This window comes from Sminthopsis crassicaudata, chromosome 2 (genome assembly GCF_048593235.1).
Source record: "Sminthopsis crassicaudata isolate SCR6 chromosome 2, ASM4859323v1, whole genome shotgun sequence".
In the NCBI taxonomy this organism is placed as follows: domain Eukaryota; kingdom Metazoa; phylum Chordata; class Mammalia; order Dasyuromorphia; family Dasyuridae; genus Sminthopsis; species Sminthopsis crassicaudata.
In genome coordinates this window covers 607,943,346-607,960,448 of record NC_133618.1, presented here as the reverse complement: position 1 = coordinate 607,960,448, position 17,103 = coordinate 607,943,346, and the positions used below count along the sequence as shown (strand labels likewise).

The 17,103-nt window shown below is 33.3% G+C and overlaps 1 protein-coding gene across 1 annotated transcript in view; it reads right to left on the bottom strand.

Annotated features, from left to right (window-relative positions):
• Positions 1 to 17,103, bottom strand: part of HELLS (helicase, lymphoid specific) — a 30,787-nt gene that overhangs the window by 12,217 nt on the left and 1,467 nt on the right. The window contains exons 4-10 of the mRNA XM_074284867.1: positions 11,789 to 11,911; positions 10,067 to 10,123; positions 7,227 to 7,268; positions 5,496 to 5,723; positions 4,411 to 4,593; positions 3,263 to 3,406; positions 233 to 429 (exon numbers count right to left, since the gene is read on the bottom strand). Of these exons, the coding sequence (XP_074140968.1) occupies positions 233 to 429; positions 3,263 to 3,406; positions 4,411 to 4,593; positions 5,496 to 5,723; positions 7,227 to 7,268; positions 10,067 to 10,123; positions 11,789 to 11,911 (974 nt within the window). The remainder of the gene's footprint in view (positions 1 to 232; positions 430 to 3,262; positions 3,407 to 4,410; positions 4,594 to 5,495; positions 5,724 to 7,226; positions 7,269 to 10,066; positions 10,124 to 11,788; positions 11,912 to 17,103) is intronic.

Genomic DNA, 17,103 nt, shown 5'->3' with positions numbered 1-17,103 from the left:
AGTAATACATTTTTGTCCTTAACAAATCTTAATAGATACCTAAATCCTTTTCTTGATTTCTTTAGAGTACTTTTGTGTTAATTTGCAAGTATATAAAAATACACCATGTATAATAATAACAGAATGGAAAACTTTAGTATTCAGTTACCCGGAAAAAAACAGATCTCCTTATTTTTATGTATTGGTACATTTTTCTTCTAAACACAGAAAAAAGCAATTATTCCCAGCCTACCTTTTCAAGTCATCAAAAACATCTGGCAACAAAAAATTTAGCAATGACCAGAGCTCTGCTAAATTGTTCTGCAAGGGTGTACCAGTCAACAGAAGTTTGTTGTCAGCATTGAATCGCTTTAATTCCCTGATCAGACGACAATTCATGTTTTTAATTCGGTGTCCTTCATCTACTATTAAGTATTTCCAGTAACAATGCTAGAAAAAAATGATGATTTTGCATTGGTTATGTGAATAAAGCAAATGTTAAATATGACATTTCCAGCCCCCACTGTGTTAGAAATTAGTGAATAAACACACATACAGTTCTATATTAAATAAGTAGTCAGGGATTTCCCAACACCAGTACAGATCTAGAAGCCAATGTGCAATTTATTTTCTTAAAGAGAAGATTAAAGCATTCAAGGTTTAAGTAACCATCCCAGAATCACGTGGCCAGAGGATATGAAGACTAGAACCCCACCAAGTCTTCCTAATCATTTCCCTAGTGATTCAAGTTTTTCCAGTGTATCCCCCCCATTAGCAAAAATAAACTTTGCACATGCACCCCAATGTACATGTAGTTAATTAATTGATAAGCATGTATGAAGTGTTTACTATGTGCCAGGCACATGCTAAGCACTAGATCTAAAGATATACAACATAGATATAGATATATACACATCTGAATGCTCTATTATATATACTATAAACACAAGAAAAAACAAAAATGATAAAAGAATGAGCTAAAAATTGAGTAACATTACTTAACATTTTATCATGGAGCCAAATAATGTAATCCAGAACTGCATTTTATGAAAATTCTTTTGGAAGCTGTGTCAAAGAGTATTGAGGGAAAAAATCTGAAGAAAGGAGACCAAATAAGAGGCTCCTGAAGAAGTCTAGGTAAAAGACTGTGGTTGTGAGCAGAGTAAAGGAAACAGATGTAAGATATAGACAGGTATACAGAGAGAAGCAACAAGAAACAACAATAGAGATAAGAAAAACCTAGAAAAACCACTTTGTCTCAAAGACAAAGGGCTGGATCCAGAGGTCTCAGAGTGACTCAGGGGCAAAAAAAGAACATATGGATATGGGAGTTGATAAAGTCACTCCATGGGTAGGAGAATGGTCAATAGTGTCAAAACATTTCAGAGCAATCAAGAGGAGAAAACTTAAGAAAATCACCAGATTTGGCAGCAATTAAGAGATCACTGTTAAGTAAATGGTTTCAAGTAAGGAGTCAAAGCTACAAACATAGGAGATTGGAATGTCCTCCACAGACTTGGGGAAGGTTCAAAGAGGGCTAGACTTGAGGGAAAGATCAACGCTGGCTCATTCCTACTTTCTCAAATGATGAACAGAAAACCTCTCTGTTCATGGGGAGAAGGTACAGAAAGGCCAAACTCAATGGCTTAGAAAGCAGAGCCCTGCTGTGGTGACTCAGGGGAACAGGGACACTAAGAGGAGGGCAGGTAGCTCTTCAGAAAAGGGATTTTGCTCATAGAGCAGCTGTGAATGCCTGGGTTGACTGATTACAGTCTCCCTGAATACCCATCTGAAGGGCAATTGTAGAAAAAGCTATGTGGAAAAAGGGTGGAATTATAAAATTATGTATAATCTTAAAGACCTACAGAAACAGGACTTGTTATTGTTATGAAAGCTTCACCAACTCGGGCACAAAACCATTAATTCTGGAGTCAGAGGATCTCAATTTGTATGATCCTCAGTTTTTAAGTGACTGGGAATGAGGACAATTAAAATATAAAAATAAAAACTATCTCCTATCCCCCTCAAAAATAAATGTGAGGAAAGTACTAGAGATGTGACATAGCTGGAATTAGCTATGGTGGGGAGGATGGGATGCAACCTACCTTCCTATGCTCTCACTGGCCCCCTATCCCTGGGGTCATTCCAGGCCTTGCTGTATTGCATTGTCTTGTATCTGCCTAAAGATGGCTTAGCACTATGGTGAGTTTGATGGATGTGAAGTCCAAGGATCTTACTCAAAGTTTTCCTCTGCCCTTTCCAGGGTAAGCTTGGACAAGTTCACTCAACCCTCTGAACCTCAATTATCTTTTGAGTAACACAAAGTAGAAGAAAAGAAAGGTGCTTTCTATACTCCAACTCTATGGTCCTGTTGTTTCTTAAAGCCCATTTTAAACCCAAATATTCCAAAAATATGGCCCTGAGGACTGGGATAATAGCTAATAATTCCCAAGCTGGTTTCTCTTTATTATCTTCTCTAATAACACTTAAGATGAAAACCACTATTCAAGATGTCTCAAATCCTATTTCCAGGTAGTAAAATCAGAAATTAAAAGCCCACCAGCAAGAGTCCATTGAGTAGGAAACATCACAGGAGCATAGTTAAAGAAAGAAAGAAGCCAGCTAATACAAAAACAAAGTGATGAAAGAAAGATTACAGCATTCAAGTGAGCAGCAAATAAGAGAAGATACAGTCAACAAAGATGGAAAGGACTTATTTTTCCTTGTCCAGGCTACCTTTTTACTGACTAATAAAGCAGCTTCAGTACTTACAAATTTTTGTAATTTACAAAAGTAGGAATAAACATGTCATAAAAGAGAGTCATAGTTTAACTCATTAGAACTCCCTAAAATCTCCTGCCATGCTCTTGCTTATGTTTGGCTTGCCAGCCTGTTCATATGTAGAAATGGAATAAGATGAACTTTAGGAGAAACCTGAATTTCATTTTAAGTAGTGGGCTGGATGAATTCATTAAAATAAAAATGACCTCAAATATTTAAGTGTCATACCAATGGCAAGGTAGATCACAGTACGAATGATATTAAAAGGTAATGACTACAGCTGCCAACTTTCAATCAGCTCTATTTTGAGAGAATAAAAACCCCAACAAATGTCAACTGCCAAAAAGGGATTTGGGCAAGTGTTTTTGATGAAGCAGGGCATAAAAACAACTCCAAGTTCACAGTCTACTAAAAATCAGTTTTACAAGATACATAGAATAGCATATGGCACAGATTATAATAAACAAGTCTCTTTGGAATCATATAAAGCTGATTTGTGTACCTGTAGAGCATTTCTGTCTCTCATTGCTATTTCAAAGGATGTAATTACCACAGGATGTATCTGCAATGTCCCTTCACGTTTATGAATCTTTTGTGCCAATTTTCGACGTTCTTGTTGATCTCCATGATACAACATAATAGGAATCTAGGATGACAATATTATTTATAATAATTATGATCATTTTATCAATGATAAACATAATTTACATAGATTTGGAGACAGCTAAAATTCCTCAATTAAACTACTTATGTCAGTTATTCAATAAACTGAATCCAAAAGTTTTTTGTTTTTTTTTCCAATTTCCACTTTACAACATATCATATTGATTTCTTATGTCTTTCCATCCTACTCATTACTGGAAAAGAAAAAAACATATTCTTCCCACTCCAGATTGAAGCCTCTATCATGACAAGCAGATATGTGAAAGGCAGAATAAGGAGTCAAAGAGAGCTAAGTAAAAACTTTGGTGACTAGAAAGATGATGGTGCCCTTGGAAAAAATAGGGTCATTAAAAGTAGGGGATGTTTAGGGCAGAAAGTTGTTTTAGACATATTGAGTTTGAAGTGCCAAAGGAACATTCAATTTGAAATTCCCAATAGCAATAATAAATCTATGCAATAAATCTATGTAAGCAAAACCTACAGTAAGCATAGGTCTATATCATTTAAAAGTATCAAATGCAACTATGAATAGAAAAGGAGGTGAGGTGATCACAGAGAATGAAAACCAATGAATTGATAAAATAATGACATATTGGTATCCTCAAAATATTATAAAGACCCAGAAGCAGGCCTAAAGTATATGAGTACATTCTCTAATATTCAGTTTTTTAAACTGTGACCTACAATTCCATATGGGGTCTTGTAACAGTGTAGGGATTGTGAAATTATAACTTATTATCAATAAATGTTTAATTTGTATGCTTATTTTATATATCTATATACCTAGCGTCACACAAAAATTACTCAGGCAAAAAGGGATCACAAGTAGAAGTTTAAGAAGCCTTGCTCTAATGTAAACATGTACAAAAATCTGGATGAGAAGCTCTGGAAGAATTAATTCACAATGGATAGTAAAAAAAAAAAAAAAAAAAAAAGGCACATTAATGAGAACACCAATTCATCATATTACAAGAAAATAATTCTTACTTGTGGTGTAAATCTTCTGAATTCAGCCATCCAGTTAGGAAGTGTAGATAAAGGACCACACACAAGGAATGGTCCGGGTACTCCTCTCTCAACCATCAATGCAATTGTAGCAATGCACTGAACAGTTTTTCCTAATCCCATTTCATCTGCTAAAATTCCATTAATACCATTTTCCCAAAGCATCTGCATATTCCAAAAGAAAAAAAAAAAAAAGCTGTAATCAAATCCAAAAAGATCAGATTTATGCTTTTCATGAGAATTTCATGGTATTATTAATTGAAGAAAACATCACTAAGCTCAAAACAAACAGTTGTTTAAATAATCGTGATTTTCTGAGTGTTTTGATTGTTAGGTATGGTGGCTACAATGAAGTGTTAGGATGGAGACATAGTATGAGCCCAGTTGTCCAGGCTCACCTTCAAAGTCAACTGATTTATTACAACCATCCTGATAAACTATCAGATTACACATGATTTCAGCTTTTGGATATATGACTTACAGTTCTCTTTCACTACAGAATTGGTACTTAAAGAATCTGATCCTCAACTTAGGTTAGTCCCAGTGAAGTGGACTTTAAATAGCCAGATACAAGACTTAAGTAGAACCAGAATGGTGCCAAGAAACCTGAATTCTTATTCTACTTGCCTCTAACTAGATATGTGACCTGACTAAGTCAGAAGCTCTCTGGGACTGGTTTTTTATCTATAAAGTATGGCCTAGATGATCTTTAAGATAAAAGTTCTATGAATGCTACCCGATCCAGAAGATTTTGAAGACAAATTAATTGCCCAGCATGGCTGTTCATGCTTGGATAAACTTTCTAAATTAAGATTCAAACCATATAAGGCTTAACTTAAAGTGAAAGTACTTTTCAGAACCTGTGAAATCTAGGGTCTCTGTCAAGAGGGGATGTCATACAGCATACCTGAAAATCACCTAGCCAAACCATACATAAACTTACAGCATATTTAAAATTAAATGATAAATTAGGCTTCTTCATTTTATAGATTCAGCACAAACAGAATTACAGTGAACAATGAAAAATAAACTTTTAAATGAAGTTTTATTAAAGCAGTAATTCCTACCCTAAGCCACTCCATGCCTTCTACTTGGTACCATCGCATTATTCCTCCTGTAAAGTGCTTTGGTTGTTGAAAGGGTACTGATTGGCCATTACATTTCCTTACTGGGTCTAGAAAGTATTTAGCATTATGCCGAACAACCTGAGATAACCTATCTTTAATCACACTATTTGTATCACTACTTTTCTGAAGATCTTCTACAGAAAGTTGTAAAGAAGAAGAACTTTCATCCTATAAGAGAAAAAAAAAAAAATTACAAATTCAAGCTCACAAGGGCAACTTCACTCTGGTTTATTTATCAGATGATTTGGTCAATCTTATAAACTTCCCTAGATCTTTAAATATTCATTTGTACAATACAGTACAGAAAACAAACTACACCTTTGGGCAAATCCCTGGAAATGTCTTGCCACCTCCTTTCCCTTCCCCCCCATTCTCTGGAGTGTGATTATAAAACTCTTCCAGCCTATGTAGACTTCTAAAAACACTCTGTGAAGAGTGTTCCCCTATTCCTTGTATTGCAATTCCAATAAAGCCATTTTGCTCTTAGGAGCCCTTTCCTAGAATGCTATTTCCTAAACTCCTAAAAAACCTTTCAAAGGCACAATTCACTATCTTCTGTCTAAAAGCAAACTAAAGATGAAACTTTAGCTTTCAGAAAGCAGGATTAATCTTTACTCACATGCAATTTGAGGAATGGAAGAAAATGTTATCAAAACATAGTATTACATTAGACATTAAGGGAAAAATCAGGTTAAAATAAAATAGCTATATTCTCATTCAAAATTCTGCACTTTCTTTAAAATTCTAATTTTTGTTTTGTTACAAAGGACAACCCAATTCATCACCACAGCTTGACATTCAGTAAAGTCCTTTGAAATTACATTTATTGTGTTTACTTAAAATGTGAAGATGTCAGCAAGGTTTAGGGCTCAGATTAGAGATGTTAAATGGCTAAAAATTTGATAATCCAAATACATGCAAAAGATGCAAAAAAGAAATAAAGAAATTAGACCTTTTCAGGAAAAGCTAAATATTCAAAGTTAGTTTTGAGATATAAGGGATCAAGATTAAAGAAACCCTAAAACCTTAGTGTGAAAATTACTCACACACAGTCCATGTAATATATAGATCTACACCATAAAAACATATCAGTTTCCCTATTTATTAATATAGATTAATGCCAAATACATAACCTTAAACCTAATTCATATACTAAGACCCAAATATAAATATACCAAAAGAACAAAGGAAGAACATTATCGATCAACAAGAATATTAAAAAAAAAAAAAAAAAAAAAAAAAAAAAAGGTAATTTTTTGGTTAGAGCAAAAACCACATGGGTAAGAGTGTGTCAATAAGGTCCTTAAAGATAAGTTGGCATTTTAGTTGAGCCTTTTAAGAATCTGGGGATTCAAGAGACAGATGAGTACATTCCCAGTATGCAACAGATGAGGTGTTATAAGAGAATACCAAAAAAGCCAATTTGATTGTCCCATGGTATTCATTGAAGGGAGTAATGCATAATGACTAGGGTGGAGGCCTGTTGTGAATGGCAGAAAACACATATATGCTAATGGGAGGGAATCATTCTATAGGTGAGAGATGACAAGAATTAAAACTGAGCTGGTACTTGGGAAAGGCAAAAGATGAGCAAGAAGAATTAGCGTGCAGCTAGTGCTCAGGAAAACAAATACACAATTCAATTTGGCTTTATTATTATAAATCACTTACCCAACTATCTTCTTTCTTCTTTTTGGCCACTGACAAAATTTCCTTTAAAAAACAAAGCAGAAAAAGGTGAACATTTCCATAAAACATTTTTTAATCAAGTTAAATAAATAGATTATTTTATTGAGCTCCTAATATACCAAATACTACTACTATGAGGTAAAAGACATAACACATATGGAAAAACTGGTAAATGGAAGGCAATTTGACTTGTAAGTGTTAGGAAAATTCTAAAGGAAAGCACTAAGTATGTAACTTAATAGAGAAGACAGACCCGAGTTGTGCTGAGTAGGATTTGGAAGTGGATAACAAAGGGAATGGTGGATAACAAAGGGAATGGCACTATTTACAATATTAATTTTTTTCTTAAGTTCCTTAGTCATAGGACAAATAGATTTTTTTAAATTAGGAAATTGGAAAAACTAGTCAATTTGAAAAAAAAAAAATTAGATACATGACAGATGCTAAAAAAACAAAACAAAATAAAAAACCAAAATTCCATCCCTGTAGCTTGCAGCACTTAGAGGACGAAAGAAACACAGATCATATTCAGTATTACAGATTATACCAAAGTGTAAATATTCTTGGTAGTTCTGTTCTATGACCATTGGTAAGTAATCCAGGAGCTTTAAGACAAGTGTCTCTTTTCCATGGAATTTAGGTATTTATATAGGGAACTATTCTTCCCTTATTGATCTCTGGCGATATATATATATATATATATATATATTACCTTGTACTTTCTCTTGAGTAGAGGGAACATGGTTTAACAATCTCTTTTGAAACCCTCAGCCTTAGAGGGAATTGAGGGAACTAGAAATGATCCACAAATCCTCTGGGGAACTGGGAAAACACACACACACACACACACACACACACACACACACACACAAAACAAAAACAAAAACAAAAACCAAGGCATAGAAAGAAAGGAAAAAACAGGGAAAAATCTAGGCTTTTGGGGCTTGGATGGAGGGGGAAAAGAGAGAATTTTTTTTTTTTTTTTTTTTTTGGCAAGGCAATTGGGGCTGAGTGACTTGCCCAGGGTCACACAGGTTAAGTGTTAAGTGTCTAAAGCTGTATTTGAACCAGGTCATCCTGACTCCAGGGCTAGTAGTCTATCCATTGTGTCATCTAGCTGCCCCAGTAATTATTTTTAACAGAATGAAGAACACCAAAAATTAGTAAAAAGCAAACAACAAAAATTTGAAGAGGGAAGGAGAGAAAAAAAGGGAAGAAAGAAGCAACCCTTACACACACACACAGAACACAGCCCACAGCAATCCATTTACAGTACAGGGATTGGACAAGACAAATTGCCCTTGTTCCGGGATCCCTTTTGATTCCTTTTAATTTGTAAACTTGCTATATTTCATTAGACCATATTATAAGCAATTCTATCAGCTTTGGGAAATTTTTGGGTTATATAATTCCCAAATAGAAAATGAGCTTAAGGGGAATCTATAAGCTTGTTATATAGAAGTGGTTTCTAATGATTTTTTTAATACTTCAAACCCAAAAAGGGAATAAAGGAAAGCAAATGAAAAGGCTAATTTAATTGGTTGTATTCCAAGTCTCTGGTTGTTGATTATTAATCATTTTAAAGCTAGATCATTTGTATAAGGTTGTATTTAAAACCATCATTTTAGATATCAAGATAAGTTATGAACTTTTGGTAATGAGTCTCTATTATATGTGATCCTTGAGAGCGGAACTTACATAAAGCTCTGATTATTTGCTATTTGTTAAATTTGTGCTTTGTGAACCTTGCTATTTGTGATAAAATCTCTTGAGATTAAAACTGAGTTAAAATCCAAAAAAATAAAAAATATATCTATGGCACTAGTGGTATTGATGATTAAAACAATTCCAAATCACTAGTGAAAGTTAACCAGCAATGGTGGTAAGCCATGTTAATAGCAATTAAGAATATCAATTTCTACCAAAGTTTTGTTGGAAATGAAGAAGTAGGACAAGGTGTCTCAAAAGGTAGAAACCAATGGGACAAGTTTACCTAAAAATGAGATCACCCAGCCTTCAACCTAGGGTTAATTATACTGTGTGGAAAACAAATTCTCCAGCTTTTTTCCAGTACTCCATGTCATAAAAACCTATACCTTTTTCTGGTCACATTCAAGTTAATACATACCTATGCAAATATGTTGCTCATGTTGTATGCAATGTACTGACAAGTAGGAAAGCAGCATATCTGAAATTTCAGGAGCAGTAACAAAGATCTCTCCTAGAATCTGCTACTCTTTCTAGTATAAGGTTACTGCCTTCAGTCTATAACTGAAAATTTAGATAACTGATGTAGCAACAAAATCATGATTTTTTTTGGACTCTGGGTAGAAACATAAGACACATAAATAGTCTCAAGAAAGACCTATAGGAGACAAAAATTTCAGGAAAAATCAATCCAAATTGTTTCCCATTAGGGAAATAGTTAACAGTCTCATGTTACTTTGTTTGAAATGTTTATTATGAGCATTTACTATATTTCTCACTAGAATCATAATAAATACAGATGTAATGTAAAAAACCAGGAAGAAAAAAGTTTTTAAAAGAATTTTATTACAGGGACAGCTAGGTGATATAGTAGATAGAATACCAGCCCTGAAGTCAGAAGGACCTGAGTTCAAATCTGGCCTCAGACACTTAATACTTCCTAGCTGTGTGACCCTGGGACAAGTCACTTAACCAAATTACTTTAGCAAAAAAAAAAAAAAAAAAAAAAAAAAAAAAAAAAAAAAAAAAAAAAATTACATATTTTACTGAGGGTATTTTCCTGTCAACATAAGAACCAGAAACTTCTCCCAAGATATAAAAATTTAACAGATTACCTTTGAAACCTTTAAAGCTTCCTTTTTTCGTTCCAATTTCTCCTTCCTCTTCTGTTCCTGAGAAAAGATACCTTAAGTGTCTTTAAAGTGTATACATTTAAAGGCATTTTGTTTTTTCCAAACTATCTAAAGATAGTTTTCAATATTCATTTTTGTAAATCTTTGTTCCAAATTTTTCTCCCTCTCACCTTTACTTCCCCCCTCCCCAAAACAGCAAGCAACCTGGTACAGAGTAAATATGTACAATCTTTTTAAACATATTTCCATATTTATTATGTTGTACAAGAAAAATCATACCAGAAGGGGGGGAAAAAAAAACACGACAAAAAAAAAAAAAAATTAAAAATGCTATGCTTTGGTCCACATTCAGTCTCCATAATTCTCTTTCTGGATGCAGATGGCATTTTCCATCCCAAGTCTATTGGAATTGCCTTGAATCACCTCATTGATGAAAAGAGCCAAGTCCATTATCATCACATAATCTTGTTGTTGCCGTGTACAATATTCTCTTGGTTCTTCTCAGTTCACTTAGCATCAGTTCATCCTAATCTTTCCAGGCTTTTCTGAAATCAGTCTGATTATCATTTCTTATTGAATAATAATATTCCATTATATTTGTACACCAAAAATTATTCAGCCATTCCCCAATTATTAAGACATTCACTCAGTTTCCAGTTCCTTGCCACTACAAAAAGAGCAGTTACAAATATTTTTTACACATGTAAGTCCTTTACCCTCTTTTATGATTTCTTCGGGATACAGACCCAATAGTGACACTGCCGAGTCAAAGGGTATGCAGTTATACAAAGCCCTTCAAGTATGGTTCCAAAATTGTTCTCCAGAATGGTTGGGTTTCACAACTTCATATACAATGCATTTAGTATACCATTTTTCCCTCATCCCCTCCAAAATTTATCATTATCTTTTTCCTGTCATCTTAAACAATCTAAAAGTACCCTTAGAGTTGTCTTAATTTACATTTCTCCAAATGATTTAGAGCATTTTTTCATATGACTAGAAATGGCTTTAATTTCTTCATCTAAAATTATTCATATCCTTTTGACCATTTATCATTTGGTTAACTACTTGTATTCTTATAAATTTTAGTCAGTTCTCTATATACTTTAGAAATTAATCCTTTATAAGAAACACTAGCTGTAAAAATTATTCCCCAGCTTTCTGCAATGACTTCTTGACGTACAGAATCATAGTTCTGAAAGGGAAATACTTTAAAAAAATCATATAGTCTAAACCTCTCATTTTGTAAACAAGGAACTAATAACTTGCTCCAGGTAAAACAGACAGAACCAAAAAGCAAAGGCAGTTTCTTTTATACCAATTCTATCTACCTAGTGTTCTTCCCATTATACCACATATAAAAAGTCCAAACAACTCCTATTCCTAAAGCCTATTAAAAAAAAAAAACAAAAAAACAAAAAACAAAATTACTAAATTTGCTGGGCCAAATTTGACCTTAGAAAGAGTCTTGCTGCCTCCAAAGCCAGAGCTTTCTCCTCTTTGCCATTAAGCTGCCCTTATGAAGACTATCCTGGTTAAATTCAGAGTAACATAAAGTTAATGAGCAGATAAATTCTGGCTTTAGTCAACTCATGAAGATCTAGGTGTTTTGAGGTAATCTATATCATTTATGAGTACTAAACATGTTCATTTAAAAAATTTTACCTTTAGATTAAAAACTACCAACTATTTTCAATTACTCACCTCCAATTGTTGCTGTTCCATTTTGGTCAACAAAAATTTGGAGTATATGTTGCTTTTTTCAAGTAAATGTTGAAGTCTCTTGTAGCGAATTTCATTAGAATCTCTATCCCAAGACATACGAGCCTACCAACAAAAGATTTTTTTCACTCATTAATCCATGCATTTCTCAAATATAAACTTTTCTATAGTATATACTATGACAATTCTGTTTTAATGTTTATATAACTTGAACAAAGCAAGTATACAAATTCAGCTTACTTACATTATGTCAGCATATGTAATTAGAACCACAGTTAAAGAGAAAAGCAACTAGTACCTTATTTAAAAATTCAAATAAAAAATAATTAAGTATTTAATTTTAAATTTTCTTAAAATGCTTTTGGGTAAAAACCCTAAAGGTATGGTAAAATTCAAACATATTTTATGGAATAGGAAATTGTTTCTAATTACATTAACATAATTAAATGCTGGAGTTTCTTTTAAATTATATAAAAGGAATAGTTTGGTCCTTTAGGGGTAGATGATCTTGGCTTTTCTTGAATTATGCTAGCAAAACACAAACTCTAACAGATACAACTCCAAGGATAACTTTCAAGTAAGGGTTCAAAGGACTGGATAGCAATCATCTAAAGATTAGCCTAATTAAATTCAAAAAAGGCTTATCACCAGAAAAGTCTGTTAGCATAAGAGATATTTTTTTCAGATTCAGAAAATCAATTACTAAAATGTGGAGAGATTAAAATCTGTATGAATAAACATATTATAGATACTTTGGTCTAGATTACTGTTGTCCTAATATTTTCTTGTGCTGTGACAGCATAATATTTAACTTTTTATATACTATATGTTGAAAGCACAGTTCCCATCAAAAAGGCCTGGGTTAATGCTCTGTCTCAGAAACTAACTAGCATTCTATCATAAGCAATCCCAGAATAAACGATTCGGAACCAGAAGAGGTGAAAGAGATCATTTAGTCCAACTCCTTCATTTGATAGATGAGAGAAGACCAGAAAAGCTGAATCAATGTCCAGGCACAGAGGTTCTGACAGTCTCTCCACTCATACCCCACAGACTAAATATATTATGCATGCTATATAGTATGACTTCAAAAGACAAAAAAAAAAAAAAACAAAAACCCACACAAACACAAAAACACCTTTTCCCTATTTATTTACAATCTAGATGAAGTCATAAGGCACAAACTTGCAAAAAGAATAATACTTCTGTCAATTAAGGAATAAAAGCTGATGTGAGACAGAAAAATTAATATGACCTAGAGTGATTAAGCTTTAAGAGGGGAAAAAAGCAAAATACTTACATGGCCCAATCCTCTCCTTCCAGTCTTATCTTCCCCAATTATATTCCTAAATGAACACTTACTTTATTCAGATTGATGAAATTATATAACATATTCATCTTTACTTCAAGGCTTTTGCTCAAAATATATCCCTTCCACACCCCACTCCCAGTAAAGAATGCCCTTTCCCATTCTTTTTCCAATCGAAATATTAATCCATTCCTAAAGGATTAACTAGAGCAACAATTTTTCTATGAAATATAACCTGACTACTCCAAATATAATCATCAGTGTATTATTAAAGAAAAAAGGAAAAAAACCCTCAGAAAAAGATATAAAATTCCACTCAAAATAACTAAGGGATATATATATATATAAAAAGAAAACTAAAATCCTTTTTAACAAAAAATACAGTCAAGCAAAATAATTTCCCACACAACAATATAGTACCTCTTTTGTTTTGGTAGCAAAGAACTGGAAACTAAAGAGTATCCATCAAAAGAATAATTATAATTTACTAATGAAATAGTGTCATAGTGAAACATGGTAAAAGGGATGATTTCAGAGAAATCTGCAAAAACTTACATGAACTGAGGCAGACTGCAGGCAAGAGAAAGAACTAGGAGAATGATTCATATAACAATGTAAGTAAAAATACTCAAATGACTTAAGAATTCTGATCAATGTTAATAAATAATAACCATTCACACGTACAGACTAATAGCTGAAATGAACCAGAATACAAGATATAGAATGAGACACACATTTTTGTACAGAGCCAAAGTGGGAATTTGTTTCATAGTATATGCATATTTGTTATAGAAGATTTGCTTTTCCCCCTCTCTCCTGCGCTCACATGGGAATGAGGAAAAAAGATAGGAATAGGGTTGCAAAAGGGAAAAAAAATGAGAAGCCACCAGAAAAAAAAACAAGCAAGATGGTTTTAAGAGCCATATACTTAATTTATCAAATACTTCAAAGGACATATATGCTTTATATAATTAAGAGATTTATGATTTCATATATAAAACTCTTCTATGTTCAAATTCTCGTTTTCTTTGGTATTTGAAATAAAAAAAAAATTAAACATGCAGACTCCCCCAATCTCTCATAAAACATACCAAAAATACAAGAAGCAATAATTTTAAGAGAAAAGCTTTAAAACTGTTGTTTCTTTAGTCTTCATCGCCTAGATAAAGAAATTTCCTCCATCAATGTAGATAAACATCTTATCAGAAATTTTTAGTCCTAAGTGCCTAGGGCAAGAGAAGTTAACTGACTAGCCCAAAGTCAAACAATGGATATATACTCAAAGTGAGACTTGACATCAGGTAGTCTTATGCCTATCTATTATATTATGCTACCTCTCTATAAATTATGTAATTTATAAAATCCAATTTTGTAATTTTAAAAATATTTTGATGTTGAGTTACGGTTACTATCATAGTCACTAATTGCTAAGTAGCTAGTAAAACAGCATGATGAAAGATATACAGTTGTTAACATTTACCAATGTGGACGAATTGTTTTCTCTTTTCATTACATCTATCCCATACCTGTCATTGGAAAATTACTATTTCCCTCTGCAATCTTCTAACTTAATTCATCTCAATAGGACCATAGATCTAGAGCCACAAGACTTCAGAGCCCATCAGTCCTACCTCTTCATTTTAAAAATGAGAAACTGGGGCGCAGGAAGTTAGGTACCATTATTCATAGATTTGAACAAAGTCCTCCAGTTTCAGAGTTAGCAATATTTTTACCACAGGCATCAATGTGCTTGTACATGGAAAAATGGAAAGACAAAAATTAACACAAGTCTCTACTCTCAAAGAGCTTCCTTCCATTCTATCCATGGGAGTCACCTGTGTATGAGACATACAAGCTGATTCATGAGGAGAGGACAACAGAATGGGAAGGAGTTAACAGACAGAAAAGACTTCCTATCCAATAAGAAAGGGAGGAAAAAGGAATGTGTTCTGGGCCTGAGACAAGCTTTTCTTCCCAAGGCTAGTATTCTCAATTAACAATAGCTTTCTTTTCAGAGTGAGATGGTCCATGAATACTCAAAGAAAGATAGGGAGTGAATTTTCACCTAGAGTCAAAAATTCCAAGAATCCTCCTCCCTTCTCCTTTCAATACAAAGACATCTTCTTAAACAGTTAAAAAAAAAAAAAAAAAAAAAAAAAAGCTGAATCTAGTGAGATTTCCCCCCCCATTGGAAGTTCAAACATATATACATACATACACACACACACATGTATACACACAGATTCCAAAGCATTATCCAGAATGCAAGTCAGTAAGAATCAAAAAGGGAAAGTAAAGTAGAAAATCCAACCTCAGTCACTTACAATGTGACCTTAACCTCTGTAATCCTCAGTTTCCTCAAATACAAAATGGAGATAACAGCACCTACTTTTCTGGATAGTTTTAAGGTTCAATTAAGATAAAATTTGTAAAAATATCTTAGCACAGGGCATGCCACATAATAGATATTCGTATTTGTTTATTCCTTTCCCCTTCAACCTACCATTTTTTAAAATTGCTTAAGTAGGATTTTATTTATGCTTTATACTATTGGACAGGTAATTATATTGTAAAAGAGCATAGATGTAAAGTGAAACTGGATCTCAAAGGCCAATGAGTCCAATTCTCTCACATATGGGGGAATTCAGGCCCAAAGATTTTGTCATTTATACAGTCATCATAGGAAAATTCAAACCCAAACACAATGCTTCAATCTTGTAAGCCATAATATTCTTTCTCTAGCAAGTGATCATATTAACAATGGTAATCATAATAATGCAACTAGAGTCCCAACTGTCCTAAATATAACGTTTGAGAAAAATGATTATTTGGGTAATTGTTTTAAGCACAGAAAGTAAGATTCATATAGGAAATAGTTAACAACTAAACTAATTATAATCTCATAAACATCTCATGATAATATCTGCAAATTTTAACAGATTTGTGATTTCAATTAATCTTGATATCTCTCCAATGGTTTAGAAAATAATTATGCATCCAGCCCTTCCAAGTAGGTGCAATGGGCTAGGGATTTGCTACAGATTTACTAACACTGCCTAGATAATAAATAAGCACACAAACTGTCCACTGGCTAATTCTTGTTACATAACAGCCGCTCCTCTTTCGGGCATATGCCTCCCTAATCAACAGTAAAGGTGAATTAATTAGCTGAGAAATGTTTGCACATCTTATTAATGGGACACCAGTGAATGATTTCATCCCATTGGAACTGAAGACACTAGAACTCAAAGCTAGAATACAAGTTATTTTATTGCTGGGCTCTGCTCTGATTTTTCAAAACCTATTCTAGCGGAATGAAATCTTTGGTAGGCAAGCATTTGTCAGTGTTTCCTATCCGGACGGGATAATTTTTTGGGTATGAAAGGATTAGAGCTCCAAGTACTAAAGAATTTCATGTAAGGATATACTTTCTAACCTAGAATCAGAACCATGCATCTGCAGGCGGAAAGGATTTCAGGTCATCCACCTTCTATCTCTTATTTCAAATTGAGAAATGAGATATCAAAAGAGGTGGAAATAGTAACAGCTTTTTTTTTTCCCAGTTCTATAATAAACAGGAAGATAAAAGATTCTGAGCTTAGTATTTTCTGTTTTCGCTATAAACTAATAGAAACATGTATGTAAAAAGGGAACGGTAAAAAAAGCATCATAATGACTGTTTTTTAGGAAAATACACAAATCTAACAATTTTAAAAGAAAATATAATGAAAGCATAAAACGTTATTATTTAATGCTTTTTTGAAAATTTGCAAATACTTTTAAAAATATTTACTGTTGATATTATTTACACTTGACATTTAAAGTAAGCTTACGTGAAATAAACTAATATATCGCTACTAGTGTTCTAAATTACACAAAATTTCCAAAAAAGAAAAAAAAGGTTTAATATAACTTTCAGTGCTGGAAAGAAATCGGGCTATTTTCGGTGTGCAGTTTTTTCCCTAGCAGGGACGCCACGGGCCGGGAC